The 17,246-nt window shown below is 36.4% G+C and overlaps 1 protein-coding gene across 21 annotated transcripts in view; it reads left to right on the forward strand.

Moving 5' to 3' along the window:
• Nucleotides 1-17,246, forward strand: part of PARD3 (par-3 family cell polarity regulator) — a 445,611-nt gene that overhangs the window by 287,144 nt on the left and 141,221 nt on the right. For 10 of the 21 annotated variants that reach the window (XM_032183225.1, XM_032183242.1, XM_032183236.1 and 7 more), the window contains 5 exons: nt 2,196-2,344; nt 2,992-3,024; nt 3,447-3,491; nt 9,877-10,104; nt 16,074-16,290. In XM_032183225.1, the coding sequence (XP_032039116.1) occupies nt 2,196-2,344; nt 2,992-3,024; nt 3,447-3,491; nt 9,877-10,104; nt 16,074-16,290 (672 nt within the window). Of the gene's footprint in view, nt 1-2,195; nt 2,348-2,991; nt 3,025-3,446; nt 3,492-9,876; nt 10,105-16,073; nt 16,291-17,246 lie in introns of all 21 variants that reach the window. The other 11 variants (XM_032183227.1, XM_032183239.1, XM_032183230.1 and 8 more) reach the window with 4 other exon arrangements.

The following is a 17,246-nucleotide window of genomic DNA, read 5'->3' on the forward strand; positions in this document are numbered from 1 at the left end:
TTTATGTATGCTGATCAAAGCAAGCTCATATGAAAAACGGAGCATGCAGCCAAAACAAATAGTGTTAGAAATTCACCCCTTTTGAAGGAAGTGCCACATGATACATTTTGTTCGGCAGGATGGAGCTGGTCATCCTTAACTAACGTGAGCTGCATTAACGGATGTTGCTAGAGAAAATTTTCACTTAGTAAAACCACATTTTTCGAGCTTTCAGAGACTGTGCTGACTAGTAGAGAGCCAGAAACTCCTGTGTGGCCTTGGGAAAGCCATTTATGATCTGATTACAAAAGGTGTTGAGTTGGGTCACTCAGAGATTGTTTTCAAACTTAGGCGGTTCATATTCATCTACAAGTTGCACTGCTGAAAATGCTAGAAGGATGTATTGACTACATCCATTTTACCTTTTGGTAGTGTGGAGATCATTTTTTCCCTGTTTTGTGGATGTGAATGCAAGGACTAAATAGTGTTTTTTTTTTCGTTCAGGCTCTGATTCATCAGAGCTTTTAAGCATATGCTTCAAAACCTTGCTAAACTATGCAGACATCTCTGAAATAGTTGCTGCAATTAAATGTAAAACATTATGAGCCTGAGCCAGAAATATTAAAGTCAAAAGGCACTTGACATTGACTTTATTCATAAAAAGTTCTGATTCTGCTCTTATTTAAGTATTACATGCTTGTCACATGCACGTATCTTATTATTTGTAAATCTGCCACTACTAGACTGAATTTCTTCTACACTGCCTAGTAATGCAGATAGTGATTTTCATCATTTATAGGACTCGATGCCTCTGGACACATTTCCTTAGCTCTCTTCATTGTTGTGCCTAGTACCCAGGTGTTTCTCGATCAAAGATGCTTCTATAAATTACAGTATGTGGCATGCATAAGCATGTTCACATTACATAATTTAAAAGTGTAAGTTCATTTCTGCAGAAACTTTTCCTGTTTCTCACTAGGTATAAAACGTGAATTTTAACTGGCCCTTAAAATAGAAAATAATTATTTTGAAATATACTGCATAGTAGCATGTAGGTATACAATATTTTGAATGACATGTAGAGAGACATGCTTAGAGATCTCAGTGACAAGATATTCAGCTTTTTTATCATGAAGTGCAACAATTGAAAGAGGAATTTTGAGGATTTTTTCCCTACTGGATAGATAATGATGGTGCAAAGTACTTTATTTTTATTTTTTCCTGTTGTTTGTTTGTTTTTCTCAGTAATTTATGCTTTAGATTTCTCCTTCTGTCAACTTAAGTAGAAATCTAAATCTTTGGGCTTGCCTTCAGGCTCTTATTAACAGTTTTCCCTTTTTTGGGAGTCAGAAGACCCTTGTGTGAATTTTCTTTCTATTTGCAGTAAGTGATCTTACAGTGGTCATTTAATTGCTTCTCTTTCTCTCTCCTTCTCTCCCTCTCTCTCCCTTTCTCTGTGGTGTGGCCACGGTGACACATTCCAAGCCTAGGGTTTAGCTTGCACACCAAACTCATTTTGCCTGTGTTCTTGCATTCATGATTCTACCAACATCAGACCGACATTATTAAATCTGTCTTCAGAAAGCTTCTGAAGCCAAGGTCATGCAAGAAACCTGCAGAAGAGACCAAATCTGAGTCCAACTTAATGATGAAACCATTGTGGTGAATACTTGCTCTTTAGTAGAGTACTAAGTAAAAATATGTTTGTCTATCATAGCCAAGTTAAAACCAGGAAATGCTATAGAATTTTAATAGGCAGTCCTTAAATTAAGAACTTTGGGAAGTCTCTGGGGGCTTCAGGCAGGACAGATTCTGTGTATGCTTTACAAAAAATATTTTGTGATGAAGAAAAATATGATAAGTTGGTATTAAGAGAATATACTGGTTTCTCATTAAGAAAATGGATTTTTTTATTCTCCCTCAAATTATTCCTGTGTTGAGGTCATATATTCTGATAGTATATGTATAGTTTACACGAGATATGTACATCTTTCATTAAAGCTCATGAGTGAATTTTTTTATTCTTTTAAACTGGAATTGCTTGATGCAGTGAAACAAATTCATTGTGTGTGTAACTGACTACTTGCATTGGTTTATTTAAAAATGTGTACTTTATTGTTGGTTGAAGTCACATGCTAAATAAATGCTTTTCTCTGCAGAGTGAAAGGTTGCGTGATCTTGATAAATGTTCACATGATTTTTCTCCCTTCCTACAGCACTCTTAGTCCAGATGTTGATCCAGTGCTTGCCTTCCAGCGAGAGGGTTTTGGACGCCAGAGCATGTCAGAAAAGCGTACAAAGCAATTTTCAGATGCCAGTCAGTTGGAGTTTGTTAAAACACGAAAATCCAAAAGCATGGATCTAGGTAGTGAGTGATATTTTTTCAATTGTTTTCTTTGAACCTGATTTTCATGTTGTAAGTATATAGATTTTCTAATTTCAAACACATTATTTATGTGCAGTAATACTGTGCATAAGGTCTACTGGTGTGAAGTAAAGTATTCTTAACATGAATGTCCAAGTGGCCTGTGTATTGTTCTTACCACTTGTAAATGTCCATACATTTAAATATCAGAACCCTCTGGATATACAGCTATATGTAAATATTGAATATATTCATTAAAATAGAGGTGAAAAGTGCATTTAAAAATCCATGTAGAAAAACTGTGTAAAAATGTACCATGCTGTGGTTATGGGTGCATAGAATTATTCTCAGTTCATGATTATAATTCAATTAGCCTTAAAGACCCTTAGTAGCTTTTATTTTATAGGTGGATTTTGATTAAGATATTAAAGATGCAAAGTGTTTTTTTTTTTTTGTAGAAATCGTTCAGAATTAGAAAATCAAGGTAGTCTGACTTCTGGTTGAGACCTAAGTTTTATATTTATATCAGAAGCCCTGAAATTAGGAGCAACTGAGACAGGCCATCAACTGTGATCATTTTAACTGGTAAAACAACTGAGAGGAAGCAAATGCTAACCAGCCCATCTATTTTTCTGTATTGAATTTAGATTCTGAAGTACGGAATCTAGTAACCTTAAACAGTGAGTTTTAATTGCTTAAACACAAAAATCCATACTCAGAATAATAAAATATAATCAGATTTGCTCCTTTACAATAATTGTCAGTATCTTACCTGCAATCCCTAATTCACCAACTTCTTCAGAGGACAGTAAGGTTGGTGGCATTGACTTGTCTTGACTAGTTGCGATGTGCTAACGTGTAAATAACATATTGTACCTGCCTGTGATGTGAACACGACTGACATTGCATGAAGGTTACTTGTTTGCTGCCATTTCTATCCAGAATGTTTGCTTACTGTTACAGTTTATATGCATGAAGGATGACATTGCTAAGGCCCCCCTAACTTGAAAAAAAATACAGAAAAAAAAAAAAAAGGAATGTTGGATGCATGTGGGGCATGGGCACTAACTGGGCTAACCGTTATACATTTACCTTTTAACAGTAGCTGACGAGACTAAGCTCAGTACAATGGATGACCAGAAAACAGGTAAGAATTGACAGTAAGGCTGTTGCTATAGAAACCTTGGTCAAAGCAGCTTACCACAATTACAGAACTGCCAATCAAATTGCATGAAAACATGAATATTCCAGTACTTGCATGGCTGCTCTCTATTGTGAATAATCAAGTCATAGAGAAAAAGAAAATTCTCTATAGAGATAAGTATCTAGGGTGGTATATTCAAGCAGGTCATATATATCTGGCTGTAGGTAGACACCTGTTTCTACACTTTGAACTCATAAATATTCACAGTTGTCTTGATTTTTGTCCTTTCAACGAAATCTTGGAAAATCTTCTCCTCGCTTCAAACTCAGAGGAATGTAGAAGAGTCAAATGTTTGGCTTACACTGCTAACACAGTGCTTGAAAATAATTCCTTTAATTCCAAAATTGCTGTCTTTGCCTTGAGTGGTCATCAGATAGATGTTGTGAGTTGAACTGAGGAATATTAGTGCAACTCGATTTGCTTTTGGAACTGAAACCAGAGCAGTGTAACAGAACAAAAGAATATGTAAATAGAATATTTTCCACATACGATAGATTGTAACACTTCACACAATGATAATGAGAAATAGCTTTCAAAGCATATTTTTTATTAGTAATTAAAATAATGCACCAGCTGCAATTATTAGCCTTTATGATTTATTAATACAAGTTAGCTTTTGACCTTTGGAATGCTGTTTTAATTAGGCTAGATCCAGAGGACACCATAACATTACTTAGCTCTAATTAGGAACAATTCACCTTTTAAACCTGACAATATTATTTATTTTAGCATGATTTGGGGAGCAGGGCATTCCACGCAGAATTTATGATTAATAATTCACAACTGCATCTCTGTTTAACGACACTTTACAACATGAGTAGGAACATTGAGAAGCTGTAACTAATCAATTGACTGCATTATATTTTTTATTAAAACAGATAAAACTTCAAGCTCTTAAAATGTTGTAGAATATGGTCATAAACTTGCAACCTTACAAATTGAGTATGAATAAAAAAAATAATATTGAATGTTTTGAAAGATTAGGGCCATCAGAATGTATGAATTGTGTTAATGGTTATGGTAAGAAACAGAGCTTGGGAACTGCCTTCACCATGAGCACTATTCACAGAAAAAGAACTTACAGATCAAACACAAATTACTTGTAAATAATTCTTCATTTAATTATTAGCCTGCTTATTGGAATGGGATGTGATAACAATGATGTAAATCCTGTGTTTTAGCAAAATATGATGCTTAGGTTTAAAAGTGCTTTTGGTGGTATCAACAGAGTATAGTTTTTCTATATGTGTGACACCTGGATTAAATTCCAAAAAGAGACACGTCAGACAACTTGGGTGAACGAGCGTGACCGTAACCATCTGGACTAAGCAGTTACATATTTTGTGCACAGCAAGCTCAGTGGCTGGAAAAAATGGAAAAAAAAAAACACACCACACCTTTGACTATACTTTTTCTTATTTATTTTGTGTGCTTTTAACCAGGTTTAGTATGTAAACATTGCATTTCTCCCATTACTGAAGATGGATGTGGTTTTTAAACAAACCACTTACTGCAATTTGGCTGAAAAATCATCTGGTACAAGAAAAAAAATACATCAAATGTGTGGTGAACTATTATTTGATGAACTGTAGAAGCCAGACAAATTCAGCATATATTTACTTTAAAGAAAAATAAAAACAAACACTGTTGCAGTCAAAGTTGGATTTAATAGTATTAGCTGAAAAGGAGAGCGTAGAACTCACCAGCCCTAGTAACTATAATAGATTTTTAATTATTTTTCTTTCTGTAGTTCACTTGAAGTGCCTAATCCTTGCAGTGTTTATAGTTCATTCTAGAGGTTAGAAGTATATTCAGTAGCAATTGAGCGTGGCTCATTTATTGAGTCTAGCATGCTAGCAGGTTGGTTTTTTCTTTTTTCCATGTCCACAGTGAGGAAAGGCCAAAACACTCTTTCAAGCCAAACAACAGCAAAACAAACAAGCAAAACCAACAAGCAAATCCAACACAGAAGATGTATTTAAATTATTTATTTTTACAGGGTGCTTTTAAAGTAAACTTTTATTAAATGGAAACAAAGCTGAAATACTTTTGATGCAGTTACTTGTTCTAGTCTTCCCCTGCCCCCCTTCCAGCAAAAAATGTTACTCTTTTCATATGAATTGAACCAGAAATAGAAGAATTTATCAAATCTAATGTAGCAGATGTTAGTAAATTCAAAAATAGACTAATGTCCTTTAAGAAAGTGCTTAAAAGTAGACTTTGTGCCTTTGCAAAACTGCTTTAATCAAATAGAGGGAAGTTTTTGACGTCACTGGTAGCATTTAACCTAAGAGTTAGTAAAAATAATGTTTCAGAAAGAAACAAAAGCATCATTTAAAACCATTTAAAGGGAAGTGCTTTTATAGCACTAAAAAAATACTTTTATAGCTTTTAAAAATAGTCACCAAAGGAAGCCTCCTACGTCCTTTAACACCAGACTTTTTGCCTTTGCAATTCGCCCATGCAGACTTGTGGCACCTTATAAATACTTAACGTAAGATTAGAGAGGTGGGAGCATCGTGAGTTGTTAAACAGAGTCAGTGCCACGGGAAAAAAAGGGGGCTTGGAGCAGGGAGCATCACGTAGGTTTAATGTGGTCTGTGAGTATTAGATGTCTCATTGGATCTGTGTGTGCGGTGAAGCCCTGAGGTGCCTGTGCCACATGAGAGCCGATGCATGCAACGCCCGTAGGTCGTGCATGAGCAGAGGGTGCTGCATGGTCTGGAGAGCAAGGCTTGGCATTATCCCCAGGGACTGGCCAGCTGAGACACAAGGGTGGCGGTGCATGCCTGGTGGGCAGGGGCTTGGGATGGCGTGAGCATGGCACAGAGCCTGTGAGAGGTGGATCTGGGTGTATGGCACACAGAGGAGAGCAGCGTGGATGGACGTGTAAGCAGCGTGCAGGGAGGCTGCGCACGCGGTAGGATTTACGGATGGGGTGCTTCTGTGTTGCAGATGGCTGAATCCACCTCAAAGGGCGGATTATTTGTTAATAAAATTGTTGGAATGGAAAATTTTGATTAACTTCAAATTTTAAAAAATGATAAAAGAACCCCTTTCATCCCTCAGTCATATGAAGATGGTTTAGGTAGATGTGTTTTTTTTTTCTTTCTTTTTATTTTTCTGTTTCAAATTCTGCTGTCAAAATAGAACTCAGCAGATAACATTTCTGATGATTACCACCAGCACTGTAAAGTCTAGAAGAAAATGCTGACATTTTTGTATTTAGAATACAAGGTTTTGATGTGACTCATAAATTTTAAACAAAATGCATCTTAAAGAAAGTTTGCAGTTTCTCAATGGATTATGAATAAACAGCTCACTTTCTGGCTAGTGAATTCTAGTAATAAATTCTGAACTCACTCAATTTACAGGGAGGCTTAACCATTTATTTTGAAAATAGCAAATTTGCTATGAAGTGGCCATAGAAGCTGGTGAAGGTATTGAAATACACATAGCTTTACGATCACAGTGCTTAAACTGCTTGTGTAATGACATTTTCCTCTTTCAAATTCTGCAACCTGTCCACATTTGTGTTCATGACCACCCAAGTTCAATAAATATTCGTATCATTTCTGTAATCTGTTATTAGTTTTACAGTACTGGAGGAACATTAGGTCATATCCCATCTAGCTTTTCCTTTGGGAAAGCACAACTTACATAAATATTGTTCTCACAAAGATCTGTATTGGGTAGCAGGAAATGGATTTTTTTTTAATGTTCTGTATGAACATAAATGGGCATATAAATGCTTGCTTTATAATTACTGTTTACAAAAAGAGCCACTCAGTAATTAGGAAAAGATATACGAGCATTTCATTTAGAAGGTTGCAAAGCAGAATCTGGAATAAGGGAGTTTACAGTAAGTTGCCATGTAAGAGGATACCCTTTCCCTTTGTATATGAAATTGAATCTGTCAAACAGCTGGTTCATATAGGATTGTCCTGTCTCTTCTCTTCTTCTTTTTTTTTTTTTCCCCTTCAAAATGTTGCATTCATTTTTCTTTTCTGTCTTGTGGATTGTTTTTATCAAAACACAGTCCCAAAAAGCAAAAAACCAAAATCTTTGTGTACTGCAGGCTTTAGTGAGGGACCAGCAATTTGTGACGTATGTTAGAAAGTGGACAGCTTCTAGGGCATTGCCCAAGTTGAAGCTCTTTCACTTGGTATAGTGTTCTATGAAAATACTTGCATTAGACTTCGGGCCATGTTCGAATCTTGGGGGAACCTGGACTGCAGTTTGTTTGCACAGCTGGGAAGCCATCAAACATCCTTGTCCCAGCTGCCTGCTCTTGCTCACCCCAGCAGCTGCTCTGTGCCCCCAGCTATCCTCATGACCCTCACAAACAGGGGCAGTGGGCGAGAGGGTGGCTTCTTCTGTGAGATGCGAGTTCATCAAGGTAAAATTCTGAATTTGGTGGGGTGTGTTTGTTTCCAGCTGAGGGTGAAAACAGCAGGACCCCAGACCTCTGGGGGAATGAAACTGCAGCAATTCTCCAGACCTGTGAAAAAGGATTGTTGTTTTGTTTCTGTTTACAAATTCATCTCAAAAGTAGGGCAGCTACAGGGAATTCTTTGACAGCTGCTTCTTGAATCTATTTGATCTAAGGGATTTTATTTTAACTTAGATGTTCAGACTCTTAATAGATGAGTGGAAAATGACAGCATTTGTCACCTTGCTCTACCTAACACCAAGCTAGCAAAAAACATGTGAGGACCTGCCATGCTGCCTTTCTGCAGGTCCCGCACCCCTCTTCCAGCTTCCATCCCGCACCACCCAAAACTGACTGATGAGAGAAACTGTTATTAGTGCTATTCCTCCTCCCCCTTCCCCATTTAATGTAACTTCACATAACTGTGTCACAGAAGTGTGACAGATACTGTCTCTCCTCCCTCCTAACATCTGCCATAACAGGAATCAATTCCAGAGCTTTATATTATTCTGATATAAATACTTTAAAAGGATAACTCGTTTTTTGCATCATTCACACCAGACCTTGCTTATAAGCAGGTTGTTTATTGGTTTGGTGGCCCTGTTCAGTGCTTGGCTCTGTCTCCTGGAGGTGTCTGGCTTTGAACAAGTCCCTTGATCTTTCTGTACCTCTGTAAGATGAGGGTGGTGACTAACTACCCACCCCCAGGGACTGCTGTGGTGCCACAGCACCCTTCTCTGCTCAGCTCCCTTCAGGTCAAGAAAATAGGAGATTTTCTATATTCTGTGTGAGGGCTCTGATCTCATAACTTCAGGAAATCTGTCTGGGATGATCATGCCTCTTCTATCTCTCAAGCCACAAATCCTATAGAAGAGGTGGCCAGGACTATTCTTCACTTCTGAACAAAATCACTCTAAATAAACACAGAAAAATTTTATTTATCAGTTTATTGCCTGATAGATCTCTCTCCATTTTAACTGTGAGATCCAACTGTGCAATTGTCAGCACTGTGAGTGTGTGTATCTAAAAACAGAAGCTAGACATTTAGTCCACAAAGCCAAGAAAAGTCTGGATGGGGAAGAAGTTTTGCAGAACACTGGCTAGGGCTTTCTTGGCCCTCCTCTGAGCGTGCAGCAGTGATAAGAGCTGCCCTCAGCCCCAGCTGTAGGGCTGCCCAAGCACCAACCTGGTCACTGCCAGGAATGTGTTTCTTTTCCAGCTGGGTAGCTGGTATTGCCTGGCTAATTGGGTCCTTTCCACAGATTTTTTTTTTTTAAAACAAATTCACAAAATCCCAGCAAGTCAACTGATATTTCTCAGAAGTATTTCATTATGAAATAGTTAGCATTTTGATGCGAGTCTTTAAAACTCAATTAAAACCAAACAACATGAAGCCAGAACAACATGAAGCCTTGAAGCCAGAAGTTGGGGTACTTTGCAAGAATGTTACTCTAAACACAATAGGATTCATGCCCAGAATATGCTCTCAGTTGCTAGTACAGATGAAATTTTCATCTCTAAACAAAAAATAATTAATAGCTTTGTCTGATGCAGTTAGATATGTATCTCTGTTGTTTTCATGAGCTGTGTTTTTAAAGCCCCATGATTACTTTATCATTCAAATTGGTAAAATAATAGTAAGAGATGTTGGTATCTTTTCACGAATTTGAAAAGCCAGACGTTACTAACATTGTCGGTTTCGTTGACTATAACTTGACATACTCATTCACTTCTGAGACCAACAAATCTGCAGAGAATTCCCTACAGATTATTGAGAGATGATGTGAATAATGTTAAGCATGTCCCCAAAGACTTTCACAATGGATATGCATAATCAAGCATGCAGTTCTCTACACTAATTCTAATTACTTTTTTTTTCTTCCCTAAATCACTAAGGTTCCCCAACCAGAGATGTGGGGCCTTCATTAGGTCTGAAGAAATCCAGCTCATTAGAAAGCCTGCAGACAGCAGTTGCTGAGGTGACTCTGAATGGTGATATTCCCTTCCACCGCCCACGCCCACGAATTATTCGAGGACGAGGCTGCAATGAAAGCTTCAGAGCTGCCATAGACAAATCGTATGATAAACCTGTAGCAGATGATGATGATGAAGGCATGGAAACTCGTAAGTAAACTATTGTTATACATAAAGAATGTTAACAATATAAGTTAATCCTTTAGAAGGTGATTAAAAGTGATAGAAGATTATCCTAGGGTTTTAAAAGAATAGAACTAACTTCTCTTCATGGCTTTGTTCAGGCTTTTGCCCTTCATATGCATTAGCAGATTGCAACACTCTGCAGCTTCCTTCCTTCCTAAAACAAGGAAATAAGATTATTAGGATTATGTTTACTTAAATTACTTACTATGAAAATTTTCTCTAAGACAGCTAATTAATTTACTGATGTAAATTAGAAACATTTTACGCAGAAAGAAAAAAAAACACTGAATTCATGTTACAAAAATATGTGCATCTAACTTAGAAAGGGTACATTTGTAGTGTCTGGGGGAAAAAAAAGAAATCACTGTCCTTTAATTAGAATGAGTAAGGCTGGCAGATCTAATAAAATATAAAGTTAATGATCAGCTATTACCCACCCTAATGGGCATTCATTTACATTTTCAGTTCTTTAACCCGAAGTATGACCCAACATGTGGAGAATGTCATTAACATAAAAGAATCACTTCAAAGCTAACCTTATCATTATTGAACTATGTAAGAATGGGCTGGTAAAATGACAACTCATATTGAATGAAAATAGTGTGAATGGTAAATTACCTCAATCAGGGGTTGTATTAAAATTATTGGATTTTTAACCTTCATGTTGTACTAGTTTCGACTTGTCACACACCACCAGCTTTTTTTTTTTTTTTTTTTTCAGTCTACCTGCAGCTAGTTAGTAGTTTATGAATGAATAAGATATTTGGAAAGCTGAAATGGTAAAATATTTAGCCTGAATACTAACAGAAAAAGCTTGAAAAGAGATTTTTCACTCTCTTTTTAAAATTTTTTTACTTTCAGAAAATCTTTCTCAGAAGTGTCATTCTATAATGTTCTGTTGTAAGCTACTTGTGTAGTCACTCTTTTATTTTTTAAAACTCTTCTGTTGTTTTTCTTTTAATATGTCTGTTTCTAAAAGTGTTCTGAGACTGAAAGGGAGGTCATTTTGCCAGTCACTTTTCTCAAAGGTAGTTATGGACAGAATTCTGCTTCCCTCTCACAGCACCTAGCAATTTCACGCAGCAGTGAGGCTAAATGCTGGTCTGGTGCTGTTGGCTGTCAATCTATTCCTGGCCAGTAGAAGAACAGGTATGAGAAAATGCGTAGTGATCATGATCATTATCCCAAACTTCATGCCTGTGGTCTTCTGGGACACAAGACAGCATTTTTCTAAAGGGTCTTGTTTGTTGTGAGCCAACTGAGTAATATCCTGTTTTGAGGCATTAAATATCTAGGGCTTATCCAGAAGTTACACATGACAGCAAAACTTATCAAGAAAGACTTTCTAGGTGAGTATAGGTTTATGAGATTACTGCAAGAGGTTTTGAGCTTATGGATACAATGCATAGAGTGGAAAGGAACTGTCTGATGGCCTTTGTATCCTTTGCATGGGAGTAGTGGAAACCAGACAAAACCGTCTGGCTGAAAGTGAAATGCCATGGGGTGAGTCTTTGTCCTCATTTCCTCGTGGATGAAGAATTCTGGCATTGATGGACCAAGAGCCATCTTGGGAGAGCCAGAGTGAGGTTGTTCTCAAATCCCATATGGTACAGAAGGGCTGGACAAAGTGTGACCTAGGTATATGAATAGTACCGCACATTCTGTTGAAGTTGCATGCGTTTTAATAGCTTCCATATATTACAATAAAACATCTAAATAGTAATCCAGAAACTTGGACTGCCAGGGTAATAGAAGCAGACAAGTTGTAAAGCAAATGCAGGATGTTGGCTGGACACAGCTCATTCCCAGGAATGGCACAGAAGGCTCTCTAGGTTTTTGCTTCTGATGGTGAACGTGGAGCTTAAGAGCTGCCCCAGCCATGTGGGGCCTGGGATCAGCTCAAAATACTAGGTCTACAGTACTGAGGTCTGTCTTTTTCAGAACATTTCTGTGTTTGTGCAGTCTCCTCCACTTTGTGTAAATTATATGTGGCTTCAGATTCCAGAGAATTTGCCAAGTGATGTCTTCAGCTGGAAAAAGCCTGGACACCTTTGAATACATAGAAGTTGATTTAACAATCTAGTACTAATGTGGCTAATGTCTCACTGCTGCCATAATGACATGGCATAAGTTTTTTTTTTGTTTGTTTGTTTGTTTTGTTTTTTTTTTAAATTGCATTTAATTATTCCGTAATTGTTTGAAATTAAAATGTGGCTTTCTGGCATTATAAAACCCAGGCAAACATGTTGGTGGTCAATTTGCTGATGCCCTTGAGGTTGGATTCATTTGCTTTACTTGATATTTTTCCCAAGTATTTCTCCAAATGTTTCAGTGCTGAGTGCTTTTTTCTTCCAGACATTGACCCTCTTTGGAGCAGCAAATAACAGCATTGCAGTACATTTTATAGAATAATTCTTAACATGTCATCACCCAATATAAGAAAGCCATATAAATACAGGTAGCATATGTAGCAGAGGGGCTAACTCTCCTATGAATGTATTTGCTGTCCTTGGAAAAAGATGTTATTAAATTACTAGATGCAGGATGAAAATCAGATCACTGTGTCCAGTTCCAGGACAACATTTTAAGAAGTATTTGAGAAGATGGGTATGAATTTTAATCTCTGTAAAGAAGTAATATTTGTGGAAAGGTGTGGGTGTTTAGCTTTTACAGATCATTTTTGCCTGATTCTCTTTTTTTTTTTTTTTTCTCTTCTTTTTTCCTCCTTAATACTCGAAATAGCTGACTGAAAGCAAAATGTTTATCTTTAGTGACTTGAATGAGAACAGGGCATTTGGATTGGGAGAGATCGGCAAAGCTTTCTAATCTTTTGCTGAATCTTAATTGCTAGAATCTACGGCTGTATTAAATATCACAATAAGAGGCCTGGAAGCTTAGTGGCAAAATAGCTTCACATTAAGTAGCTTTGATTCCTCATGTGCATCTTTTCCATTTTATGGCCTAATTAGGAGGATAGCTTCATAATACCTGTTTGTGTAGATCTCTTCAGTACAGTGTGGTTCATGAAATGACCCTAGTTTTCAGCTTTAATTGATGTTTAAAGTATACTCCAATTTTTTTTTTTGGCTTCAGCATCCTGCATAGGGAGGAGGGGGGAATAGGAGTTTGCAGGAAAAGAAGAAAGGAAATAACAGCACCAAAGCAAATGCATTCTGCGTCTTGTGGCAACCTAATGTCATTACTTCAACTTAGCAGAAATTAGAAGTTTCATTTGTAGCCTGGGCTTGAATTTTTAATTGAGCAGCCTTTGCATTTGTTCTAAACACTAGTAATTAGGTGTATGTTAATTGCAGAATGACTGTTCTGCATAAAAGTGAAACAAGTTTCTTCATGACATGCCTTTTTAAGAAAACTGGAAATCTATTTACTCCAGTAGAGTCACCAGTGTTTATTTTGAGAGAACAGGCGTCCTACATGTAGTTCACATGACTTGTTCTAAGCTATGGAATTAACTGCGAGCAAAATGTGTGTGATAGACAAATATTTATTGTAGCACAACTGTGGAAAGAAGGCAATATTATTTCCACAGAATATGCAAAACAATAAGACGAGGCATTGTTATGACAAGTTGTTCAGCAACTCAGCATAGCACAATACACTTAATACATATTTAGGAGTAAAATAACGTGTTGTCATATGAATATGAACAACCATAGGACAAAATATGTTCATCTTTAAAATTCTAGAAATTCTGGAAATGAAGTACCAAGTAAACATTTGACTTCAGAATTTGCCAGATTTATAATTTTTAATTTTTTTATTTTACTAATTATAATCATTTGCAAGTACAATCATTTAAATGTCTATTTGGTTTAATGGGAACAGATTGTAGCTATAAATTAACATGCAAAAAATTAGCATCTCTATTCCAAAGTGGTTTTCCAATACTCTTAATAATAATTAAATATCATCCCAAACTTTGTCTAAACAACACTTTCACCAAAAAAATGCAAGTACAGCTAGTACACAGATGTATAGGAAATGCATATTCATTTTCTAAAATAAAATTATCCAAACATTAAATCAGTGCCTACAATCGAGAAGTTGTGTCATCTACTTAATTGATAGCAGTCCTGAGGATAAATGAATAAGAATTTTGGGGACCATTTTTTTTCTTTTTCTTTTTCTTTTTCTTTTTCTTTTTCTTTTTCTTTTTCTTTTTCTTTTTCTTTTTCTTTTTCTTTTTCTTTTTCGTTTTCGTTTTCGTTTTCGTTTTCTTTTTCTTTTTCTTTTTCCCCTTGCTGGTGATTTGTAATTCAGAGTATGGAATTCAGAGCTGAGATTCAAAAACAGTTATTAATGTTGATATTTATCTGATATGGTATGTTTTTCTTGAAATATATTTATGTGATCTTCCAGGGTTGGAGAATATTTATAGAAATCTTGGGATACTCACTGAGCAAGTATTAAGTCTATTGGACAGGTCTGTGTATTATAATATTAGAGTATAAACACTATTTTCTGGGTGAGTATCTGAGAGAGAGAAGATAGAATATTGAGTGGCTTTCAGCTAGTGATTTGTAGACTTTTCAGGTTCAGTGAATTACTGGTAAGGTGAATATGAAAGATGACTAAGAAAAACAAATTTATATTCTACAGTACTCTATGTATGACAAATTTCTTAAAAATCACACATTCATTGGCTGTAGAGGAGTCGCTGAGGTCTACAAATAATAGTACTAGTAGGAGTAATAGTAATATGTAAACATATGCTAAATTAAAAAGTGATTTTTTTTTTTTTTCCCTCTATGTCATGGCAATTTCCAAATCCTTTTGGCTATTAAAAAAAAAAAAAAAAAAAAGTTTATTTCCAATACCCTATACTTGAAAAAAATAAAGCAAAACTTTATTTTCCAACCTCTACTGCCAAAAGTTGTTTGGAGCCTCTTAGAGCTACAGGAAACACTACAAAGTATGCACCTGTGATTCTAATTGCTGCTTTATGCTGTCTGTTGGAAGATGGTGTAGTCCTGCTTTTAAGGTGATGATAGAACATTTTAAAGCTCCTGGGTGATCACAGCTTGACTCTAAGCTAAGTCAGAAAGGCTGCAGTATTCTAACTCCTGTGCTTGACATGTTTTATTTCTTTCTTGCTAAACTACTGGGGGAGTTTTCAATTTCTGATTGGATTGTTTCTTTTGGTCATTTCTGTTTCAGGCTTTCTGCAATACATGTAGTCTGTTTAAATTTGACCTTGGGTATACTCTAGGATTCTCTGGGTCTTGTTCTTGGATTAGAAACAGAGAAGAATCACGTTAGGGGCTCTTAAAAGGTTTTGCTTGTTGCGCTTGGTGGAATCTCCCCACCTGAGCCTTCCAAGCTGCTCCATCACAAGCAGTACTACTGCTATGGAAGAACAAAAGCCATGATGCATGACATGCTTTATACTTCTCCAGGAAATGAAGTAGTGCAAGAAAACCATTATAGTATTTGTAGCAGAAGAAAAAGTCTATTAAGGCTTCTATTGAGGGTTAACAGTCCTTAATGACTTTCATATTTTTATGGGAGTATTACTAAGAATTTCCTGACAGGGTATGCTGCACTGCTGTTTCTTGCAGACATTTCTGAAGCTTTCTTCAACTGATTTAGATGGTGAAACAAAAGAGTCCAATTTACATCACTTTAATAATCCTCCCTATTAATCTATATATTATTCAGAATACCCACAAAGCACGAATCAAATTTTCAGAGTGTTCTGCAGAGGTGAATTCCTTGTCTTTAAGATTGCATGTAATAGCACACAGGGGCATTCCAGGAGAAACCCAAATCATCAGATACTGATTTTGGAAAAGAATGGGATTATTTTATTTTTGTCCATATAACCTGCTTGCAAATAAATTATGTAATATGCCAAAAAACTGCCTTTATTTTTTGTTGTTATCCCATTGATGTTTCTTAATTTGTACTTTCAGTGGAGGAAGACACAGAGGAAAGCTCAAGATCTGGTAGAGAATCTGTGTCTACAGCAAGTGACCAGCCATCCCACTCGTTGGAGAGACAGATGAATGGAAGCCAAGATAAAGGTGACAGAAAAAAGGCTGGAAAAGAAAAGAAGAAAGATCGAGATAAAGAGAAGGATAAAATTAAGGCAAAGAAAGGAATGCTGAAGGGCTTAGGAGACATGTTCAGGTAGGTCCTTTGCAATCAAATATGAGAATGAATTATAAAATGCAGCTTTGTCTTTTAGGTGAAGCCTTTATATTGTAACTGTTTCCTGAGGCCGTATTTTACTAGAAAAACACATGCACGACTTATTTAGGCATATCTCTCAGTTTCTGAGTTTATGAAAAGTGTCATGAAAGGAAAGCAGCTCAGAATGGAAGAAAAGCTGTTGGGTATAGTGAGCTAAAGGGACTGCAAAGGAAAAATGTGTTTTAAGTATTCAAGCTGCCTGGTCTGTAAAAGAGTCATTGGTGATGTCTAAGTAGTGCACATATCCCTCAACAGATCAAATTTTTTTGTACTTTTTTTTTTTTTTTTTACTTCTTAACCTGTGCTGTTCCTAATCCTTTACCCAAAGCTTACGTGTTACTAAATGTGTGGGTATTTTTGCTTTACTGTTAAGCTGTTTGGTGTTATGGAGGTAAGATGCGAAAGAAATACATCAGTTTGAGAATGCGAAGCAGCAGGCTTGTGTCAAGGAAATCAGGATCTAAATAAGATTGGATGCTCTGTGAACCCACACTCTGGAGAAGGGGTCAGTGTAAGATCTGATTTTTACCAACTACTGAATTTTTTGAAGGGAGACAGTCGTCTCTCCAGCAGACGTAAGGGATCTGAAAGGAGCAGACTGCTGAGGAACACCCTGCTGTTCTGGGTAAATGGTGAAACATGACAAACACCTTTGAACACTTGTGGGAAGGGGTGAGAGAGTAAGAAAATCAGTCTTTATTTTAACTAGCTAAAGTAAATAAATATACTTCCAAGAAAAAATAATATGGAAGTGTTTGATTTCTTTTATGTATGCAGTGATTCACTATTTAATTTTGAAGTGAGATACCGGTATTATTTTAAAGCTTTACTAACAGTGATTCTACTCTGAAAACTTTTAAGTGGAGCTTCAATTTACTTAAAACCTGTTATCA

This window comes from Aythya fuligula, chromosome 2, assembly GCF_009819795.1.
Source record: "Aythya fuligula isolate bAytFul2 chromosome 2, bAytFul2.pri, whole genome shotgun sequence".
Classification (NCBI taxonomy): Eukaryota; Metazoa; Chordata; class Aves; order Anseriformes; family Anatidae; genus Aythya; species Aythya fuligula.